The 20,540-nt window shown below is 33.4% G+C and overlaps 2 protein-coding genes across 3 annotated transcripts; both read right to left on the minus strand.

The window, feature by feature from the left end:
- Positions 1-3,884: 3,884 nt before the first annotated feature.
- LOC114378108 (dol-P-Man:Man(6)GlcNAc(2)-PP-Dol alpha-1,2-mannosyltransferase-like) lies at positions 3,885-9,653 on the minus strand. The gene is made up of 10 exons (XM_028336652.1): positions 9,203-9,653; positions 8,318-8,405; positions 8,066-8,225; positions 7,660-7,877; positions 7,214-7,509; positions 6,197-6,311; positions 5,966-6,101; positions 4,601-4,797; positions 4,405-4,494; positions 3,885-4,326 (listed from the first exon to the last, which is right to left on the minus strand). Exons 1-10 carry the CDS (start codon positions 9,463-9,465, stop codon positions 4,195-4,197), a joined length of 1,695 nt encoding a protein of 564 aa, XP_028192453.1. The 5' UTR covers positions 9,466-9,653; the 3' UTR covers positions 3,885-4,194.
- A 1,678-nt stretch (positions 9,654-11,331) lies between these two features.
- On the minus strand, positions 11,332-17,547 carry LOC114380578 (phosphoenolpyruvate carboxylase). 2 transcript variants are annotated; one of them, XM_028339699.1, is made up of 11 exons: positions 17,438-17,547; positions 16,906-17,094; positions 15,513-15,904; positions 15,306-15,390; positions 14,875-15,097; positions 14,680-14,783; positions 14,492-14,585; positions 14,143-14,297; positions 12,951-13,949; positions 12,125-12,511; positions 11,332-11,649 (listed from the first exon to the last, which is right to left on the minus strand). In XM_028339699.1, the coding sequence occupies exons 2-11, from the start codon at positions 17,071-17,073 to the stop codon at positions 11,353-11,355; spliced, it is 2,904 nt and encodes a 967-aa protein (XP_028195500.1). In that variant the 5' UTR covers positions 17,074-17,094; positions 17,438-17,547; the 3' UTR covers positions 11,332-11,352. The 2 variants fall into 2 exon arrangements, with proteins under 2 accessions (XP_028195500.1, XP_028195501.1); XM_028339700.1 differs by lacking the exon at positions 17,438-17,547 and adding an exon at positions 17,187-17,330.
- Between the last annotated feature and the right edge of the window lie 2,993 nt (positions 17,548-20,540).

The following is a 20,540-nucleotide window of genomic DNA, read 5'->3' on the forward strand; positions in this document are numbered from 1 at the left end:
TAAATCTAAAGAAGACCCGAATCTGAATTTACTTTGGAGTTGATGAGTCGACATGCAAGGCCCAATAGTGAAGCTGAATTCACTTCACAGACTCAAGACGTACATGTGAAGAACAATTTGCTTAATTTCATGGTGAAGCAAGAAAGAAATAGTTTTTTATTTTTATTTTTTGGAGAAAGAAAGAAATAGTTAGGATTTATACAAGTGGTTAATTTCATGAATCATATATAGCCAAAATAATGCAAATCATGGCGACAGAGGTTGATTGCGTTTTCGGCAAGGCAAACCAATTTGCACATTTTTTATGTTGATTGATCCAATTAATCGATTGATTTCTTATTCTTCTTGCTCAATTACAAATGTAGCGAAGTTACTGTTTATATACTACTACTATATTTTATGCATTTTGTTCCAACCTCAAGTTAGTTGCATTGTTAATACTTAATAGGCTTATTGCAATTTAGGTATGGTCTGTTTTAACTTGCATGTGCCTCACAGTTTATCTTTAAAAAGCTCATCGATGGGTTAAGAGAAGATAGTGTTTGTAAACTCTGCCAGCTTCAATTCTTAAGTAGCGTGCGTCTTTTTGGTGTACCAGAATATATTTCATGATGATTTTTCAAGGCTGATAAGCCTCAACTTGTAAGTGGATTCTATGATAAACATTTCAAGCGTCTCATGGTTTTGGATGTAATCGATGGAACTTTGATTTGTTACATTGATAATTTAACCTTCATTCTTTAATGATCTTAAGAATCCTCTCACAATATTAAATCTTAGTGCTCAGTAAAATTCATTTGATCAATGAAATAAAAAAGGTATTACATGAATGCAGTGTCAACTGCTCTCCAGATTAAATTGTATTTTTTTTTTTACTGTTTCGTAATATGCTTCAAACAACATAACTTTAATTTGGCAATCATAGATCTTATAGCACCAATTTCAGACAACAACTACACATCTGCTTTGTTTGTCTTAATTGCATAGGTGTATTGATGTACACAATGAGGCAGCTTATGCAAAATGGAATGTCTTAGAGTGGTGGTCTTTAATCATTGTTCGATATAAGAGGTGATGTTTCTACCTACCATATATTCCAAACATTTCACAATCAATAATATTGTACCTTTCTTTCTTCTTTTATCAGTAGTTTTTGAACAAAGGACGTGAGTTGGAGACAAAACGATCAAGTGAGATGTTAACTTGGGATCAAGCAATCCCCCAAAATCCTTGATAACACAAGAACAAAAACTCTCTTGGGTATGAACCTAAGTTTTCGCGTGAATGAAAATTTATTTCATATCACCTTTATTTTTACACTTCCTACTTACACTTTTATGACGAGTGATGAAATGATAGGTGATGTAAAAGAGAGAAAAAGAGTAAACAACAACGAAGAGGTCTTTTTCAAGGACTGTAAAGAAAGGTGTTAAAAAATGTAAAATAATCATGATTTATATTTTTGTGACTCTGATTATGGAAGACACATAGGATAGAATAATCAATCCAAGCTTTACTCAATATGGTAAAAGTGTAATCAGTACTAGTGTGTCCAAAATCAGAAGATGAGAGGGAGGTTTCCTGAAGCTTCAATTGAACAGAAGCCATACTTTACTTTATGCTCTTTGACAGTTCATTATTGAATGTTTGGACTAATGGCCAACCCAGTAATTTTTATCATAACCCAATAAATTTTGCATTAATACACTCTAGGTTATTAGTAGGAGTAAAAATAAGTTAAGTCGTTCCACAAACATTTATAACTCAACCTACATCAGTTTCTGGTTAGATTAAGCCTTTTTCAAAAAATAAATTAGGCCAAGGTTTTTAATAAAGTCTATTTAGTTAAGCAGGTTAAGCTTTAGGTTATTTAAAAAGCTTTTTAGACCTAACAAGATCATCTATTTAAAAAATCATAAATAAATATTCATTATTAGTGTTATTATTAAATTAAATTTGATATAATACATTAAAATCTTACATGTATTTATTTTTTAAAATGTTAATCATGTTGATCTATATAAAGCGGTAGACTAAAGCTTATAGTTAAGTTTATTAAAAAATAAGCTTATGTCTTATTTAAATGTATTATTTCAAAATATATTTTTAAATAGGTTATTATGAATATTATATCAAACCTTAAAAATATGTTTATATCATATAATGTTAGATTTCATTCTTATAAAATTTAACATGCATATATTTTAATCTTATAATGTTAAATTATCACAAACTACGTTTTGAAATAAATAAGCTTGTAAATTAAAATTTTATGTAAATCAAGCTTTAAGCTCCTAAAAAAATCTTTAATTAATAAACATATCAAACTCAAATTATATTAGTTCAGGCCCCACTTAAGCCTTAAAAATAAAATCTAGTTTAACTTGAACTATTTTTTCCTAGTGATGAGAATTAATTGCCATTTTTTATGGCATGTTTTGGTTCGTTTCACGAGAAGTGCTGCTTGGACGAGTATTTAAATAGTATAACAAATGACTTTACTTAAAAGAACAAAATTTAGAAAGTCTTTTTATTCTCTAATCAAAATTAGAGGTTCACCTAAGTAATATATGCTTACATTTGATGCAAACTTTTATCATGTAGGTTATAAAGTGAAATTTTAACTTTGATCGAAAAATAATATTTAAAAGCACCTAGGAAACTGTATCTAAATTTTGTCATTTCACAAATATATTTGTGTACTGCTGCTGATAGGCATAGACTGAAGTGGCAACATAATTGAAATTATAGCTAATGTTGTGACGCCTTAGCATGCCAACTTTTATCTATATATATATATTACAAGCTTTAAAAGGGTAGAAAATTAACATTAAAAAGCTCATATATATTAAACTGAAATCAAATATAATGTATATTTATCTTTCAAAAGTGGAGAGTTCATATTTTAAAACAAAATGAGAGGAACGTGTAATTTAACTATCTTTTAAGAAAGGAAAATGCCTGGTTCAGTATTTTTAACCACAGATCCACATTAATATATGCACTCTCATTTTGTTATAGATGCGGCCATTTTAAGATTCACATAATGGCTGCATGCACTTCCTGGTTAAATATAGATGCACACAATGCTCTTTTTAAGATTCATAGGATATGTGGAATGGTTGCATGCATGTCTGGTTCAGTACTTTTAACCACAGATCCACATTCAATTTGAAGCAAGCTTTTATGTTTTAATATGAATTTGATGTGAAAATTAAAAAATAAGCATGTTGAAAACTTGAATCCAAACACATTTTTCATCTACTTTGCTGGCCTAGGGATAGGCGTAGGAAATTGCAAACATTCATAACAAGTCTGTAGAAACACGTTTGCATAGTGCAAACGAGGGCTTGTAAATCAGCTGATTTGTATTTATCATGATGTTTCTAATTTTTTTTAAAATAATATAAAATTTATATATACTAGGAATGTTTAGAAACCCGTTTGCAATGAGAGAAGTTCATACTTTCCAAAGCATAAAAAGTGGAATTAAATTTGTATCTTTTCCATTGAACTTCCCTTTGCAAGTCCCTTTGTAGGTTTGTAATACAAACCAAACACACATTAATATTAATTTAAAATTGATTTTAACAATTGAAACATTACCCTTTTATAATACCAAACTTTTTACCAGAATCAATTTTACAAAATCAAGCTTATTCAAAATCAAGTTTTTAAACATCAATTTGCTGCAATTGCAGCACCTATACACACTTCTAGAAGCTCCATAAGGGTGTATTCGAGATATTTTCACATGTTTGGAAAATGTTAGGCCAATGTTTCACACAGGAGAAGTTTGTAAAATGTAATTCTATCAGAAGCAACTTTTATATAGCATTTGTTCTGGATTGAAAACTACACACTAAGCTTCACTACAAGTTTTCTTTTGAAATAAAAGTTTTTAAACATAAATCACTTCAAACTCAATTTTAACCAAAACAATTTTGCAAAATCAAGATTATCCAAATCCAGTTTGCAAATACTCACCCCAACACACACTTAATAGGTAGATGATTAATAAACTGAATGCTTCCGTGGACAAAAGACATCTGACAACACTCGAGGAACTAAATCAAATATTCAACAACAGATGAGGGATATCCTAAAAGCTTACTGTCTGACAAAAATGGTTTTGTTGTTAATCCACCATAATCTAGGACATTTTACTGCCCTGCCCCCCACCCAAATAGAAAATCAGGTGGTTCTTCTTTTAAGCAGCTTATACATGCCAAAAACATTCTTCTCTTGCCAAAGGTAAGGAATGAAAAAGGACCTATACAGTGCTGGCGAAAGCTCCCTGTCCAGATAAGGCAATGCAGCAATAGGCTGAAATACAAACAATATCCAAACAATTAAAAGCAAATATTAGAATTCAAATTGAGAAACTTCAAGCACTACTTTTACCTCCCATGTTGACAAGTCACTTCCACGAGTCAGGTAAGGCCGCTTTAGCTGCAGCTCGACAAGGAAAGTGCAAGCAACAACATCATGGAGCTGTCAAATCAATGTTAGTCACTAGTCAGTTGCCTTCCAACAAAAATTTGTAAGAGCAAAAGTACTAGCAGTCTAGCACCTATATATGTAATTAAAGAGGACATACATATTGCTTGTCTGATGCCATGTTTTTGTCGTTGAAATATGGTGGTGCTGCTGCAGTCCCCCCTAGGGTAGAATTAAATGGGAAGGGAAGAAGACCTCGGAATCCATCGTCAATCCATTGAACTTGTCCTACATAATCTGGGATGAAAAATGATGATGGAAAGCGATGCCATTCACTTCCAATGCAAAGTACAGAATCTGAAATACAAAGGAACAAAATGGTACATAATTCTGATGTTTTTATCTCAAAATACCAAATAAATCTGGCCAACGAAACTAGTTTCTCTGACTGCTGTCCTCCCCACCCCACAAAAAAAATAGAGGGAATATCATGGAAGTGCTATTTTGATGGATATTTGATACAGAAGCTTGCAATAAACAGCGAAAATTTAGTCCAGACTATAAGATAATGGCAAAATATAGCATCTAGAGAGAGAGAGAGAGAGAGAGAGAGATCAACAACAGAACCACACCGATTAGGAGGAATGTAAAGAAAGCTGTAGCAAAATTTTGCAAATAGAAAACTTCACTACAGAAAGTACAGGAAATGAGTTTGCTATAGTCCAAGTTAATTACAACACTTCAGTTTCATGAACATAATTTAACAACAATTCAGTTTCCAGACATATAAAAAATGTAAAATTCTCACAAAGGAATAAGCAAATTTAAGCAGCACAGCAGCCTTAGTTTCTTTAAGTACCTTATGACACATTGTCAGGAACCCAGAAACAGCATCTCAGTTTTCAGAGATAGTTGCAAAAAACAGAGAAAGAAAAGGAGAGCATGCTTTGGCAGTGTATACTAAGTTACAAATGAAGAAGTAGAACCTGAGGAGAGCATTCTCCTTTCTAGTGTTTCCCCTTTTACAACAGGTCTTTAACCTTTCTACAACAGAGAGAATGCTCAGTTTCCAAACAGAATGCTCACTCTTCTACCCCCATATCCTATTTAGGGCCTGCTTGGGTAAGCTTCTCTAGAAGCACTTCTAGGAGAAAGAAATAAGAAGAAAAATATGAAATGAGCTTCTCCATAAGCTAAAATGAGTCATCCATTAGCTAATTTGTAGATGTCCTCTCATCTTTTAGAGAAGCTGTACGAGAGACCTTCTACAAATTAGCTAATGGATAGCTCATTTTAACTTATGAAGAAGTCCGTCTCATTTTTTCTTATTTTTTTTTTTAATCTTAGAAATGCTTCTAAAGAAGCTTACCCAAACAGGCCCTTAACTATTCCAAATAATTAATAACTATCCTAACTAACTACTCTCTGGCTCTATCACACATGATCCAATTACTCCATTCAATCACATTTAGAAAAGGGGCCATTCATAAAATATAGAAACAAAGCCACCAGATGTTTGACTCACTGTTTTCTGCGTCATGGTGTTCCAAGATCTTGTAAACCTCCAAGGGAGCTGAGTAACCATTAATCAGAGAAAATGTACGGGCATGAGAGGCATATAGTATAAGGCTAAGAACCACTGGTCTCATAACTTTGGCAACCTGCATTTAGCACAAGTGGAATCCAGAATATATTTATTGCTTCCATATTGGATCTATAAAGATCTATCCAAATCTCAAGTAAATTGGTATCTTACCGTCACTATTATAGAACGATCGTATGGATTATATTTGCTACGGAAAAAATCAGGGAAGCTCTCAATGACAGCTGAAGCAGCTACACAAATAAGTGGATATATTGGATAAAGGAACCTGCATGCACAGATGGAGGAAAAACAAATTATCCATGTCAATGCAACTATAGATTTTATAGTAACACAATGAAAAACAAAAATCATAATTCACTCAACTGCACAAGCTGAAGGAATAATACTAAACAATTACCCCGTCCACTATTATTTATCTTCTGAAGCTCACAATTATCAATGTAGAGGATAACTAAATCACAATCATTAAATCCAATTTACAGTGTCTAGCTAAGACTTATCCAAAGGGGGAGCAAAAATCACATCCCTTCAGAAGTGAAGAACTGATTGTGAATTCACTTAATGAACAGCTAAATCCAGAGTTCCAGAAAATACACACATACAAAAGGGCTTAACTTAGAGAAACTGATTTTTAATTAATAGCAGGCCCAATAATATAATCAAGATCAACATGCTTTCAATAAATTGGAGATACAACTGATACTAAACTGAAGTTTTTCTTATTCCAAATTTCTTCCCTTAGTTGCTGAATGCACAAAAGAAAATTTGCAAAAGTGTAAATATTATGGAAATAAACTCCACCGCAACTTAAAAAAGAGTGCCTTGTTTACTACAAGCTAGCCCAATTAACAAGGTTCCATGTTCTTAACTATAGGTGAGTGCACCAATTCACAGGCAATACCTGACTTTCTAAATCTAAACAAAACCATCTAAGCACCCACTTATAAATACGAGCCTATATTGGAGATTACCAAAAATAGAAGGTCTGTAGACTTGTATAAACCAAAAGTGGAGCAAATAAGAGATTGATATCCATTTCAATCTCATAACATAAAACATAATAATGTACATTGTGTGTGCATTGTGCAAGTGAATAAAAGTGTTTGTCTCAAATAGCATCATATGATTAAATTTGTAACAGAAGACCAGGTAAAAATTTAGCCAGACCTTTCTTCTTTGTGTGGCTGCAAAGACATAAACCCCAGCCAAATATATATAGGAGATATCACAATCAGTAGGTCTGGTGCATATTTCTTCTTTGCAATAGGCAAAATCCCCAAGAACAGCAGAGCAAGAACAAAACAAAAGTTGAAATTGTTAAATCCATTCCTCAGATAATACAGAGGCCCTTCTGTCCCATACAGATGGCTTTCACCACCTCCAGCTACGTTGTATATCAAAAGATTCAAGACAGATGAAGTCCATTTTCCATAGTAGTAAAAGTCCGTAACTATTGACAATGCCTGTAAAAAAATTTAAATATGCTTCCATTGTAAAGAATATGAATATGAAATATGACACAGGAAATTTAATAACATAATAGGATGCAAGCAAAACTATATATTATATACAACATTAGATGGTATAAACATAATTTAGATGGTCTGACTTACAAGAAGAATAATCGATGTGACAGCCGCAGAAATAAATGCCTCTTTGAATTTTCTAGATAGAGAATATAGTGTCACTGGAAGGAAAGCCAAGATTGAGAATGGCCAGCCGAGTATTACACCAATAACAGCAACAGAAATTGACGCAGCAGGCTTATCCAGAAGAAATAAACCTGATGCCAGAGATATTGCATACATAGAAAACGAACTCGGCAAGAAACCTAGAGATAATAAAAGTTTGATAAAGAACATTAGCAAAACTGAGTCCCACGTCTTAGACTGGAATACAGAATCATGGAATACATAATACTTGGTCACCCATTATTATTCCTCAAAGGTAAGTATGCATAATGACAAGATGATGGCAAGAAATCATTTTGAAAAAATAAAAAGCCAAAGGATCACTTACTAGTGCTAGCAAAGAAACAGCCACTGGTTAAGCACAGCATAGCAAGTGCATACGTAGCAAGTCGTTTTCCATACTTTCTTGAAAGAGCTACCACAAGAACAGTATCAGTTAAAACAGAGAGAAGACCGAGAAAGAATCTCACAGCATAGAACACTCTCACCTACAACAGGAAAAGACAACAGTAACATGAAAAGCATAAACATTTTCATCTAATCTGTAACAATTCAAAAGTAAGCACAGCAGGAACCTTACTTTGTCCTCACTAAACAACCATGAAGCTGGTCGACCCACTATTTCGTGAAATAAAAGGTACAAATATGACCGAAGAGCAAACTGTGAACTGCAACCAAGCACGCACCACTTGTCATTTGTCAATACCATGACCTGAACTGAAACTAATGAATTTTTCTTCTTAGTTTTAATTCATTTCTTGCAAGCTATGAACCTAATAAAGGCATCATCAAAATAATCTTTTTTCCTCTCATCTACAAGCTATTAAAGGTGCATTTGGAAGAACTTCTTTACAACTAATTTGGGCTTATCTTACAACATAAATAAGCACTTACGTAAATATTTGAGAGCTTACCAGACTAACTTATGACATGTCTATAAAGTATAAACTGTTTTCAGCTTATTTCAATATATTTCCCGCCATAGCTTACAAAAACTTTTTAAAACTTAAATGAAAACAGTTTAACTCCATTTCCTCTAGAAACAATTTATACATTGGCTTTGTTGGGATAAACCTCTCCATAAGCACTTATATGAGGAAAAAAAAGGTAAAACGAATTTAACTTCTTTCATAAGTTAATATATCAACTTAAACATTTAACTTTTACAGATATTCTTTCATTTAACTTCTCCCATAACTGACCTGCATGAGTTGATTTTAGCTTATTAAAGAAGCTCAATTCATTTTACATACTTATTTTCTTTTCTTATAAGTGCTTATACAGAAGTTTATGCAAACATATAATAGTTAATAACTTATTCGATAAGCATTTAACTAAACTGTTTACTCAAACACACCCCAAATAATAAAAATCAAAACTTTTTCTCTTCTCCCTTGACCCATCTTCCCCAAACTGAACCCCAACAACAACAAAAAACAAAAAAGAGAGAAAAACAGAACAGAACCTGTATTCCCATGTCTGGAAGCCAGTTTTGTAGAGAAGGAAATGAAGGGGCTCCCAGTAATTGAAGACCTCGTCGCAATCGTGGATGATGTTGGAGGTGGCACTCATGTACCTCAATAATCCAAGAGCCACAAACGGAAAAACCCACCCCAAGCCTTCGTCTTTCTCCTCCGCTTGCTCGGGCTTGTCCAGCTTCGTGTACGGTTCTGATGGTGACGGATCCGACGGCTCCGAGCGCCGCTGCCTCACGGCGGAGAGCGCCATTGCGATCACGATCTTTCAAAATGAAAATGGATTGGCTTTAGAACGTTCTTCTTCTTCTCTTTCCAGGGATTGAAGAAATTTGAAAGTTCAGAGCATCTCCTACTTACTTCCTCGCAAAGCAAACTCTTCACTTTTGTCTCTGCTGCTGCTTCCTTCTTTTCTCTTTTCTCTCTTACTTTTATTAATTTAATTAATAATTTCATAACTATTAACTAATAATATCGTTTTTCCAACCTATGAACAATGGGCGTCTGAATCAAAGGTTTCATCTTCTAGTTGTGAGTATCCTTATTTCCTAGAATAGGATTTTTCCCTGTTAAAAATACATATAATTTAAACAAAAAAAACCCTATGAATAAAGGACATTCATCGATTAGATAGCAATTAAGGAATGTTTTAATTTGTTATTTTAAATTTTACTTTTTATGAATTTATTTATATATATTAGACTTGAATGACAAGTTTTCTAATTTGGTTTGGGTTCAACTAGTGTATAAGTTGTTCTAGAGTGTATGAATTGTTGTAAAATCTTATATTATTTTTAATTCTCACCAATAAAAAAACTGTATTAATATTAACTAATTAAAAACCATTCTAAATAAATAGGTGATCAAATAATGGTAGAGCTTAGAAAAAAATATGCAAAATATTATATAGTATTGGGAATAACGTAAGTCCTATAAGAAAATGAAGAAAAAAAAGGAATTAACTTTTTATGGGTTTATTTTAATAATTTTTTTATGAGTTTGATTATCTTTTGAACTCGTGTTTTTACAGTTTGATTTGAAGAAATTTTATTTCTATAAGATAAACTTTTATCAGTTTATGTGATGTAATTAATCATGAATTTTATTAAAATATAAGTTATAAGAGATGGAATAATTTTAAGGACAATATTATTATAATTTTGATTTCATGAAAATATTATTAACTTATGTGTTGCGAAGGTGACTTTATTTCACACTTAAAAAATGGAGCAGACAAAAACCAAGTAAAAATGTTAAAAGATGAAAGCAATAAGAAATTGTTTTCATATGAACATGAAAATTTGAGCAAGTTTTTTTTTTACCGCGCCACAAAACTAAATACTTTGTTGGTTAAGTATTTCTACAATTGATTTTGGATAAAAAAATTTATAAATTTTGTTAAAATTAATTTTTAAGTGATGTAAAAGTTAATAATAAATTTTAATATAATTTTTTATTCAGCACAAAAGTTAGGTGAGATTGTTACAACACAAAATCAATTATGAATTTACGATCAAATTATTAATATGAAGCAAAATATTTATTTGAAATTAGCTAATATTTCAACTTGATTCTAGATGGACCAAAGGTGTGTTTGATTCACCGTTTATCATGTTAAAAGCCAGTCATAAGAGGAGGATTGACATTCAATGTGCTTATGAGCATTGGAAGGTGGAATTTTATTTTTCCAAGCACGCTCTAAGTAAATTTAAACATGCATTAAGAGAAGAAAAAAGTTAAAGCGGAAGAAATTGATTTTAACTTTTAAAAGAAATTTAATTCATTTTACTTTATTGTTTTTTTCTCCTTATTATTTCTCCCCTCATGTCATGAGACTACAAACCCTCTATTAGTAATACATATAGATAGTACTAAACACATCCTTGATTTAATGATGTCAAACAAAACAAGACCTTATGGAACCAAGATACAAAGAAGTATAGAAGGGTGTAGTAACGGTACTAAGCATAAGAAACATAACAGATCAATGTCATTGATTCATTTGTGTGGTAGCTAGCTCTTCTGGAATTCTAGAGCAGCATACCAAATTGTACAGAAAGGTGGGGCAACATAATAACAAAACAAAAAAAGTGTATCTGAGAACAAAACTAGAGCACTCACTTTCAGTATTCAAACAAACTTAACCAGTGTTCTGCATGCCAGCAGCAATACCCTTCATAGTGAGAATGAGTGTGTCTTCCAAACCAGGGGCATATTCACTTGTTGGGTTCAATTTGACAAGTTCATCAGCTGATTTGCTTGCCTCTGCAGATTCCTTTGATATGCGGGGGCGCACCTTCACATTGTAGTTAGGATCACGGATACGTTTCAATGTGTAAGCTTGGACAATATTGAGGGTGGTAATGGGAGCATGACGAAGCCTGAGTCTTTGCTTCAAGTAAGGGTCCCCTTCAAGAATTTCCTTGTGTCCAGCCACCTACAAGTACACCAGAATACAAAAAATCATCTAGTGAAATAACCAATCATCAGTCTTGTTTTGGGGTGTTTAAAGTTCAATATTGGCCAAAGAAATTGACTGTAGGTTATGGACACATGTTAAGAAACATTAATAGTGTGTTTGGATTTCCGATCAGACAACCTAAATGCAGGGCCATGTTAGGTATTTGGGGGCCTAATGCCAATTTTTTAAAGAAATTAAAAATAATATTATCAATTTTATATTACTTTTCTAGATTTATAATCATGTTGTTCTAATATGTGCATATGCATGCATGTGCCTATGTGTTTGTGCAATCCATAGTCCTACTCCTACACCTTCCAATTATTTATTTCTCTCACCAGTTCATGGAGAAGATCAATGCATTTATCTTCTTATTGCCTTTAATGAAAGCCCTTTTGAAATGAGTTCAAAACTATAACATGTAATGTTTACATGGTTGAAGTGGCATTACCTGAAGTAGGAGTTTCCTAGTTTCTTCATATTTGTTCCTCAATTGATCCCCAAACGGCCACAGATCCTTTGAAACAAGGAGTCTATCATTCAGAGCGGCAATTTTCGGATCTCCTTTGGCAAACACCATTTCCACCAAATCAAGTGTGACCCTAAAGAAAGGCCATTGATTGTACATCTCTTGCAGCATATTGAGATTCTTAACATTTTCCTCAATGACTTTTTTAAATGCTGCTCCAAAGCCTAGCCACACTGGAAGATGAAACCTTGTCTGAGTCCATGCAAAAATCCAAGGTATTGCACGCAGTGTTTCAATGCCTCCACTAGGTCTTCTCTTTGCTGGTCGACTTCCAATATTCATCCTTCCATACTCCAACTCTGGTGTAGCCTACATGAAACAAAGTTGACAGTGATTGTCATCATTTAAATGTCATTTTACTTAAATGAGAAGTTGATGATAAAATTAGATCTTGGGACCTTTTAAGGACTTATTTGAGCTCATGCAGGTGGCTTACAAATTTTATTTAGAGTTTAATTTTTATGCAATGTTGGTGTAAAAAGTTTTACATTGTCGATGAATCAGAAATCATGGTAGGGTATGACTTTGAAAGTAGTTATTGTAAAAATTAATAAATTTATCATATTGTGTTAATTTGTGATTGGATGATAATATATAAACTCTTTACACTATAAATGCATGGACTATTCCTTCTATAACTTATTTCCGCATGTTTCACAATCAAGTTTATTAACAAGCTCATATGTCATCTGATAAGAACTCAATGAATAAGTACTTGATTAAGTTGTTTACTAAATGTGGTCCTTACCAGGCGGAAATACTCAACAAAGCGTGGTTCCTTGAATACAATGGAACGGTATTCCTCAGTAGCAATGACAGCCATCTGATCCATCAAAGCACGCCATTCTGGTTTTGGCGAAATTGGGGGGTGCATGCCATGTTCTAGAGTGGCGGCAGTGAAACGTTGTAGTGTTCTAAAGCACAAGTGTTGTTCTCCAAATGATTGCTCAATGACTTCACCTTGGACTGTCACACGAAGTGATCCATGGATTGTGTCTGGAGGTTGAGACAGAATAGCAAGATGAGTAGGTCCACCTCCTCTTCCAACAGTTCCACCACGACCATGGAACATGGTTAGCTTAACACCAAATTTCTTGGCAACATTTATAAGTTCCTCCTGAGCCTTATATAGCTGCCATGCTGCAGAGAACCTCCCAGCATCTTTCCCTGAATCTGAGTATCCAATCATCACTTCTTGCTTCCCATTGATCCTATTTCTGTACCAGTCTATCGAGAACAACCGTGCCAGAGCAGCAGGAGCAGCCTCTAGATCAGCTAGCTTCTCAAACAATGGCACAACTCTTAAGGGATGCTTGATGTGACATTCACGTTGTAGAAGCTCAACTGCAAGCACATCAGATGGTGCAGTTGCCATTGATATGATATAGGCTCCAAAGTTGTCTGGTGGTAGTTCTGCTATGACATGAAATGTGTCCAAAACATCTCTAATTTCTTCAGTTTGAGGAAGGTCAGGTCCAAATAGAGGCCTTTTGCCACTTAACTCAGACAACAACCATTCCTGTCTTTTCTCTTCAGACCATTCCTGGTACGAGCCAATTTCCAAGTGTTTGGTAATGGCATCCAGCACATCAGTGTGACGATCTGACTCTTGCCTGATATCAAGCCTCACTAGTGACAGTCCAAAAGTGGAGACTTGTCTCATGAAATCAAGAAGGCTTCCATCAGCAATTGCTCTATCACCACAAGCACATAGTGATCTGTAACATAGTTCAAGAGATTCCAGGAACTACACAAATTAACTTTAGTTAGTGTCTGTCAAATAAAGATATCCAAGGAAAACATAAATTCATCCATGATCCATCCAAAAACTAATATGTTAAATAACTAAAAGTTAACAAAAAAACATAGCTAGCAACAGTATAATAAAACCCCAACTGTGTTAATGGAAAAGTACACGAAAGCAAAAGCAATGGATGTACCTCCTCAACATTGGTGAAAGTGGCTTCCTCTGGAATGTCAGAGTACCCATTAGAAAGCAAATGGCGAGAACGCTCACGAGTCTGATAGAGCCTATCCCTTACTTCACCGAGTACCACACGATATGGTTCATTTGGGGGAACCTTTTTCCAAAATTCTGCATCATGAAGAAAGAAAAATATTATCACATGAGTAAACAATCCAACATATTTTCACCATTTAGATAATTGACACAAGTAAACAACAGCTTGTTCCATTGTGATGTGACCTTGTTTAGATATCATTGTTTACAGCTTCATACAAAATAAAGTAAAACACATATCCCCCGAGTTTAAAGAGTTTGGTAAACACCTATATAGTGTTTTGCAACTTCATCTTTCTTGGAAGACCTGTGAAGTTCTTCTGCACGAACGCGTAGTTCATCATTGCAGCGCCACATAGAGAGCTACAGAAACAAGAAGGGAAATCAGCAAAATGATTCAAGAGTAATAAACCATCCACAATGATCATTTTATGAACATGCCAGAGCTATGGATTACCTCAAACATAAGATCTTCTATCTGGGAATAATACAAATTAGCAGCCATCATTCTAGCCAATAAGCAAACATCCCTTGTCACTTCAGGAGTTACTCTTGGATTACCTGTACCATATTTAATTTGCATATCATTCCATATGTCCAGTGTACTATGATAATATACACTATTTTTTTTAATCACAAATAAGACTAATACCATCCCGATCACCCCCCATCCAAGAAGAAAATTGAATAAGGGGAGCATTATAAGGAACACGCTCTTTAATCCCGATATTGTTCAAAGCTGTGTCTACACGGCGCAGAAATCTGGGAACACCGTTCCAAATTGTTTCATGGAAGTAGCTCATCCCTGCTCTCATCTCATCTTGTGGTGTTGGAGGGGTCCTCCTGATTTCATCTGTACGGAAGGCAGCTTGAATCTACATATAAAAAAGCAACAAAAGAAAATTGTTAACGATTCCATTGACAAAATTGTGCATTGGTTTCTTTTCACACTTGAACAATTTTTCTTCTGCAGAATCAACTCCAAGCAAAGGCATTGATGTGATAAAAAAAAAAAAAAAGTAATGGTTACTTGTTGCAGTTTGGCAAAACATCAAACTAAATCCTAAAGGTTTTGATAATCACCTCCCTTTGTAGAGCCTCATCAAGCTCCTGCTTATCATCAGGAGTAATGTCTTTGGCATACAATTGAGATAAACAATTCCTTATCCTGCAATGCAGATGAAAACCATAAAGCTCAATTTTGTTAACTATGTGACTATGCAAAAACTTAAAAAAAGAAAATACAAAAGTGAATACTGAAGCTGAAAAATACTATATTTTGTAACAAACCTTCCATGCTTTTGAAGCAAAGATCTACGAATTGATTGAGTAGGATGAGCAGTAAGAACCAAATCAACAGTCTGGTTTTTCAGTGCATCAAAAACTTCCTGAGGAGACTTCTTCAAGTCAAATACAAGTTTCTTGAGAGTTTCTTCAATGTCTGATTCTGTAGTTGCATTGTTCTCATCTGCAAAATCCCCTTTCTTCAACTTGTTTCTTCGGCGGCGAGAAATCTGGACCTCTTCAGCCAAGTTGGCCAAATTAAGCATGTGGGAAAAGGACTTGGCAACAAGAATAGAGTCCCCAGCATCCAAACTGGTTATCAAATTTCCAAGTTCTTCCAGTTTCTTAGGGTCATGCTTTCCTTCATACTCAGCTGAAAGTTCATACACTTCTTGAACCTGCACAAGAACATTTAAGTTCTTAACCATCACTGCGAAACAGTTTTCCAGCTCATAAAAGTCAAAGAGAAATGCAAGAACACATAATATCCAGTATATTATTAAATCAAGGTAGAGTATAAAATCTGCCAAACTTAAGATTTAAGAATATATCCCATGATTGCTCCTTTTATTTTACTGATTACATATCTACCTTCTACATAGTACTTGACATTCAATCTGCAAGACATAAAGTGCAGCCGAGTCAAATTCTAGTAGGTCATGTTTTGTATTTTTGTATCCTTAGAGGTAAGTCAAATACATATTCAAACTTGTTGGAGATCTACATTCAAAAGTGATATGGCTAAATGAGTATATACTCATCAGATAGCCTTTAGGTTGAGTTAGAACCAAATTCAAATTTTAAGATAGTATCATAGTCTATCTTACGGGTTGTTGTTGGGACTATTGGACCACCCATTATCGGATCATTATCAAACCACTCCTAAATGTATAATCCTGCAAATTTTACACTCAAGATGTTCAGTCCCAGGGTGGGAGGGTGTATTAATGATCTTACATTGAATAGTAATATGTCTAAAAATGTTTATATAAGTGGGGACAACAACTCTCATTCTAAGAACTAACTTTTGATATTAAGTGAGCCCGATCCCAAATTCTAAGAAAACTATTTAAAATTTAAAATAGATAAACAAATATTGTTCACATGATTTGGATCAATCAATATCTCCCTTCTAGAATCCCATATGCAAAGGCCTTTGTCTTGCCTACAACCACATATCAAAAGTTATTTTCCCTTAAAACTCTCCAAACCCACACGGGCCACACCCCTGACCCAGTAATCAAAATCTGTCAATCCAAATCCCATGTTTTTTTCTCACCAAACCAGTATTAGACTTTCACAGCAAAATTGAGACATGAGAGACCAAACAATGAGTAACCAAATCAAAATCTAACAACAAAGACATCAAATTAGGAGAGCCAAAAAAAGAAAAACTCACTGTTTCCTTCAGATCCTCCCCATGTAAATCTTGAAGGATATCAAGGAACCGATCCAGCAGAAGAGCATCATACTCAATCAGTTTGTCATCCTCACTCACTTTGGCAGGAGCCAATTGCCTAAGCTGTGCATCAATGGATGCCATCTTTTCCAAGTTCCTGGTCGCCATTGCTACCTTTCAGTCCCTCACCTGTGATCAACCGATCATAGAAAAATAACCAATAACCCCACATGAACAAATAAAATAAATAAAAAGACACAAAATGAATGAAAACTATGAACCTAAAACAAAGGGGCCAAATCAAAACAGCATCCATAAATTATTTCTACAGCCCGCAAATATTGATGACATTGACTTCCATGATATGGTGAGTGGATGACACGTGCAGAGTGATATTAAAACAGCTTACAACAAGTGGAAAAAAGTGCCGATTGAAAACACGACACGTATGGAACCAAAAATCATGAAACATATGAGTTTTTGTTTTGCATGACCCATGAAATGAACTAGTTATTGGAATACAATATGGTACCTGTGTACGAGGAAGAGGAAGATCACAACGAATGAAAAATGGATCAAAAAGAGAGATGGTGTTGTGATCTTAAAGTGTGCATAAGGGTGTCTTTATATAGAAAAGTAGAGACATTTTTACTTGCCTAAAATTTTCTTTTTTTGTTACCTTGTATTGTTTTGGTCGAACCTAATTAATTACTGCACATGATGGAATATGCTTTTAATTTCCCAAGACTCTCCTTAAGTGCAGTTGGTATAGTGTATAGTACATTTTTCTGATCTCCAATGCGAACTAATTAGGGGCCAGATGGAATCTTCACTTTTTTCTTTTTATGTTAAGAGAAATTACACTAAGATATTCTCTAAATAAAGACCTTCAACATCTAACTATTATTGAAATAAACTTTATATCTTTTTAACATGATTCAACTACAGGCTTTTATCTGTATTGGACAAAACAAAATTATATGGACAACTTAAAGTACCAGGTTAATGTCATTAAAATCCTTTAAATTAATGTTTTCATCTTTGCTGGTGTATATTAATGAAATGTCGGTTGTTATTTTTTTAATAAATATTTGGATTTACACAACTACCACGGGTTCCCATAAAACGTATATTACCATATGTAAAAAAAAAAAAACTCATTTTATATAAGCTAAATTACAATTTTATTCCTTTAGTTTTCCCATGATTTTGGTCCATTTCTAATTTTATAAAATTAACAATTTTAATTCATCTGTTAAATTATTAACTCATCATTATGATTAATAAAGTTATTAAATTAATTATAAATTAAGTTTCTTAATTCATTTATAATTGATTTTTGTAAAAAAATTATAATTAACCTATTAACTCTATTAGGATAATTCTTTGATTTCTTGCTCTGACAAAAAATAAGTAATTTTCTGTTGTTGTAGTGTTCAACACACCAACAACAAATAGGAAGCTCTTTGCATGAAAAAGAATATGGCATTGCAAACAATAATACTCCAACGACACATTCAGACCAAGTGAAGAATTTTATCGGTCCTGAGATGATGCATGTGTTTTTGCGATGCACAAGAAAAACTATGCCTGGGAGTATAAGTTTCTATTATTTTACATTTAAAACTTTAAAAAATAATAAGAAATATATTTATATAAAAATTAGCATGACATTAATACATAAATTTATGAATAAATAATCATTTTTATTTTTAAATAAATTATTTTTGACAAGATAAAAATATAAAATTTAATTTAAAAAAATATATAAAATACTATAAATATATTCGAACGTTAAACAAACATTAATGGGCCTTACCCAATCAAAAGATAAAGTATGTTATTCATCAGAAATATTATGACAAACATAGTACATACTTAGTAAGAAGATACATTACACGAAGATATACAAGATCTCTGTCACAGATCTGAAAACATTCTAACTAAACGCAAAAGCTGCATGTTATCCAGCCAAATTCAAAAGTAATAAGCCATAGTAATAATATCACAAGCCCAAACTCCCAATTTTCTAGCCATATATGTTGTACCTGTTGTTGTCCTGTGGTCCAAGTAAAAGGGTCTGATCTCTTTATATCTATCTTGGGTATTTATGTGCAAATCTCTTTTTCAATTCTTTACTTGTTATTTAGAAAGAGATATTTTCAGCTACGATAAACCTCTATGGTCAAGTCTTTTTAATTGGATTGCAGCGTTTAATAGAATTAAAACCAAATGACATGTTACAGGTTCATTTCGAAGGCCATCAAAGGTGGTTTCCTTGATATGTGTGGTGCAAGCACTAAATCAGCTCCTCACTTGTACTTACATTGTTTAGTTGATCTTTCTTCACAGAATTCTTTGTTTGGCCTTTTGGAGAGTGTTTGATGTGACATAGGTCCTTGGACCAGATTTTGTGGAGTAGCCTTACTGAAAAGAAGCCAAATTTTTGTGGCAATATTATGGAGTTTTAACTCTCGGATCTTTAAGGAGATTTCTTATAGGCTTATAGGCTTCAATTGGGTGTTAAGCACATGACCTCTTCAAAGAGGTTTTCCCTTGCAGATATGTTGAGGGATCAAGCAGCTTTGCCTCATTGATGTTTTCTTTCTTTTTTGTTAATATTGTCATCTAATGAATCATGTAATTCAAACAAAGTCCACGAGAGGCTGAAGTAAATTACTCTGAAACTTAGGAAATTATCATGTGTGCTCCAAATGTTCACTCAATGCAGCACACTTGAGAGGAAAGAGAAGTTGTATAAGCTAAGGAGTGAGAGGGTACGTAACAGTGTGAAGCATGACTTGTTCCCAAGATGCGGACTTGAGAGGGCTGGCAGCTCCGTTGCCAACCACAGCCACCATCCTCACCGGCGGCGTAGCGGACTGCTCCGCTGTCAGGGCGGAGAAGACGGTTGTCGGAGGGCGAAAGCGAGTTTGTGGTAGTGAGGGAAGAGAGAGAGGCATGGGCATGATATTGATGGTGTTAGGATAAGTGAAAGAGAAAGCCTTATTATATGATAGTTATTATATGACAAATATGCTCTAATGTTACTAACTAGAAATTAATAATATGATATATTTGTTGAATTCTTTTACATAAAAATATTGACATTGATAAAATAATTCTTAATTTTGATTAGTTTTACAATTTTTTTGCACAAATTGTAATCCAATGTTATTCTTTTAAATTTTATCTTTAATATATTATTTATATTTATGTATGCTGCTTTATTATACTAAAAATATTGACATTGACAAAATAATTCTTAATTTTAATTAATTTTACAATTTCTTTCTATTAATATGATGGATTAAATTATCATCTAATTTAATCTTTGTAATTAATCAGACTTCATGATAAAACATTAGGAGTTTAATTCAATTAAGAAAACATATTGTTAAAAAAATTCAAATTCAAATCAATTACAAATATTAGTTATATTCTATATCAAAATGCCATCGAGTTTACAATTTTTCAAAATCCACATTTAAATTAATTTATATTTAACTGGCACAATTCAAAAAGAATATTTTATATACACAGGTCTTTAAGTAGATTTTAGGTGTCATATATTTGCCCGCAATTTGATTAGGGATTTTTTTTTTCATCAGTGTATATTACTCTAAAGTAATAAA

The sequence above is a fragment of the Glycine soja genome, chromosome 12, assembly GCF_004193775.1.
Source record: "Glycine soja cultivar W05 chromosome 12, ASM419377v2, whole genome shotgun sequence".
Lineage (NCBI taxonomy): Eukaryota > Viridiplantae > Streptophyta > Magnoliopsida > Fabales > Fabaceae > Glycine > Glycine soja.

Excerpts from the sequence above, each read along its gene's own strand:
- LOC114378108 (XM_028336652.1), bottom strand. The coding sequence starts at position 9,465 with ATGGCGCTCTCCGCCGTGAGGCAGCGGCGCTCGGAGCCGTCGGATCCG. Across the intron at positions 6,102-6,196 it reads ATCGTTCTATAATAGTGACG|GTTGCCAAAGTTATGAGACC; the intron begins GTAAGATACCAA and ends TGCTAAATGCAG. Across the intron at positions 4,495-4,600 it reads TGGCATCAGACAAGCAATAT|CTCCATGATGTTGTTGCTTG; the intron begins GTATGTCCTCTT and ends TTGATTTGACAG.
- LOC114380578 (XM_028339699.1), bottom strand. The coding sequence starts at position 17,073 with ATGGCGACCAGGAACTTGGAAAAGATGGCATCCATTGATGCACAGCTT. Across the intron at positions 13,950-14,142 it reads CTTTCACCAATGTTGAGGAG|TTCCTGGAATCTCTTGAACT; the intron begins GTACATCCATTG and ends TAATTTGTGTAG. Across the intron at positions 12,512-12,950 it reads TTGTTGAGTATTTCCGCCTG|GCTACACCAGAGTTGGAGTA; the intron begins GTAAGGACCACA and ends TGTTTCATGTAG.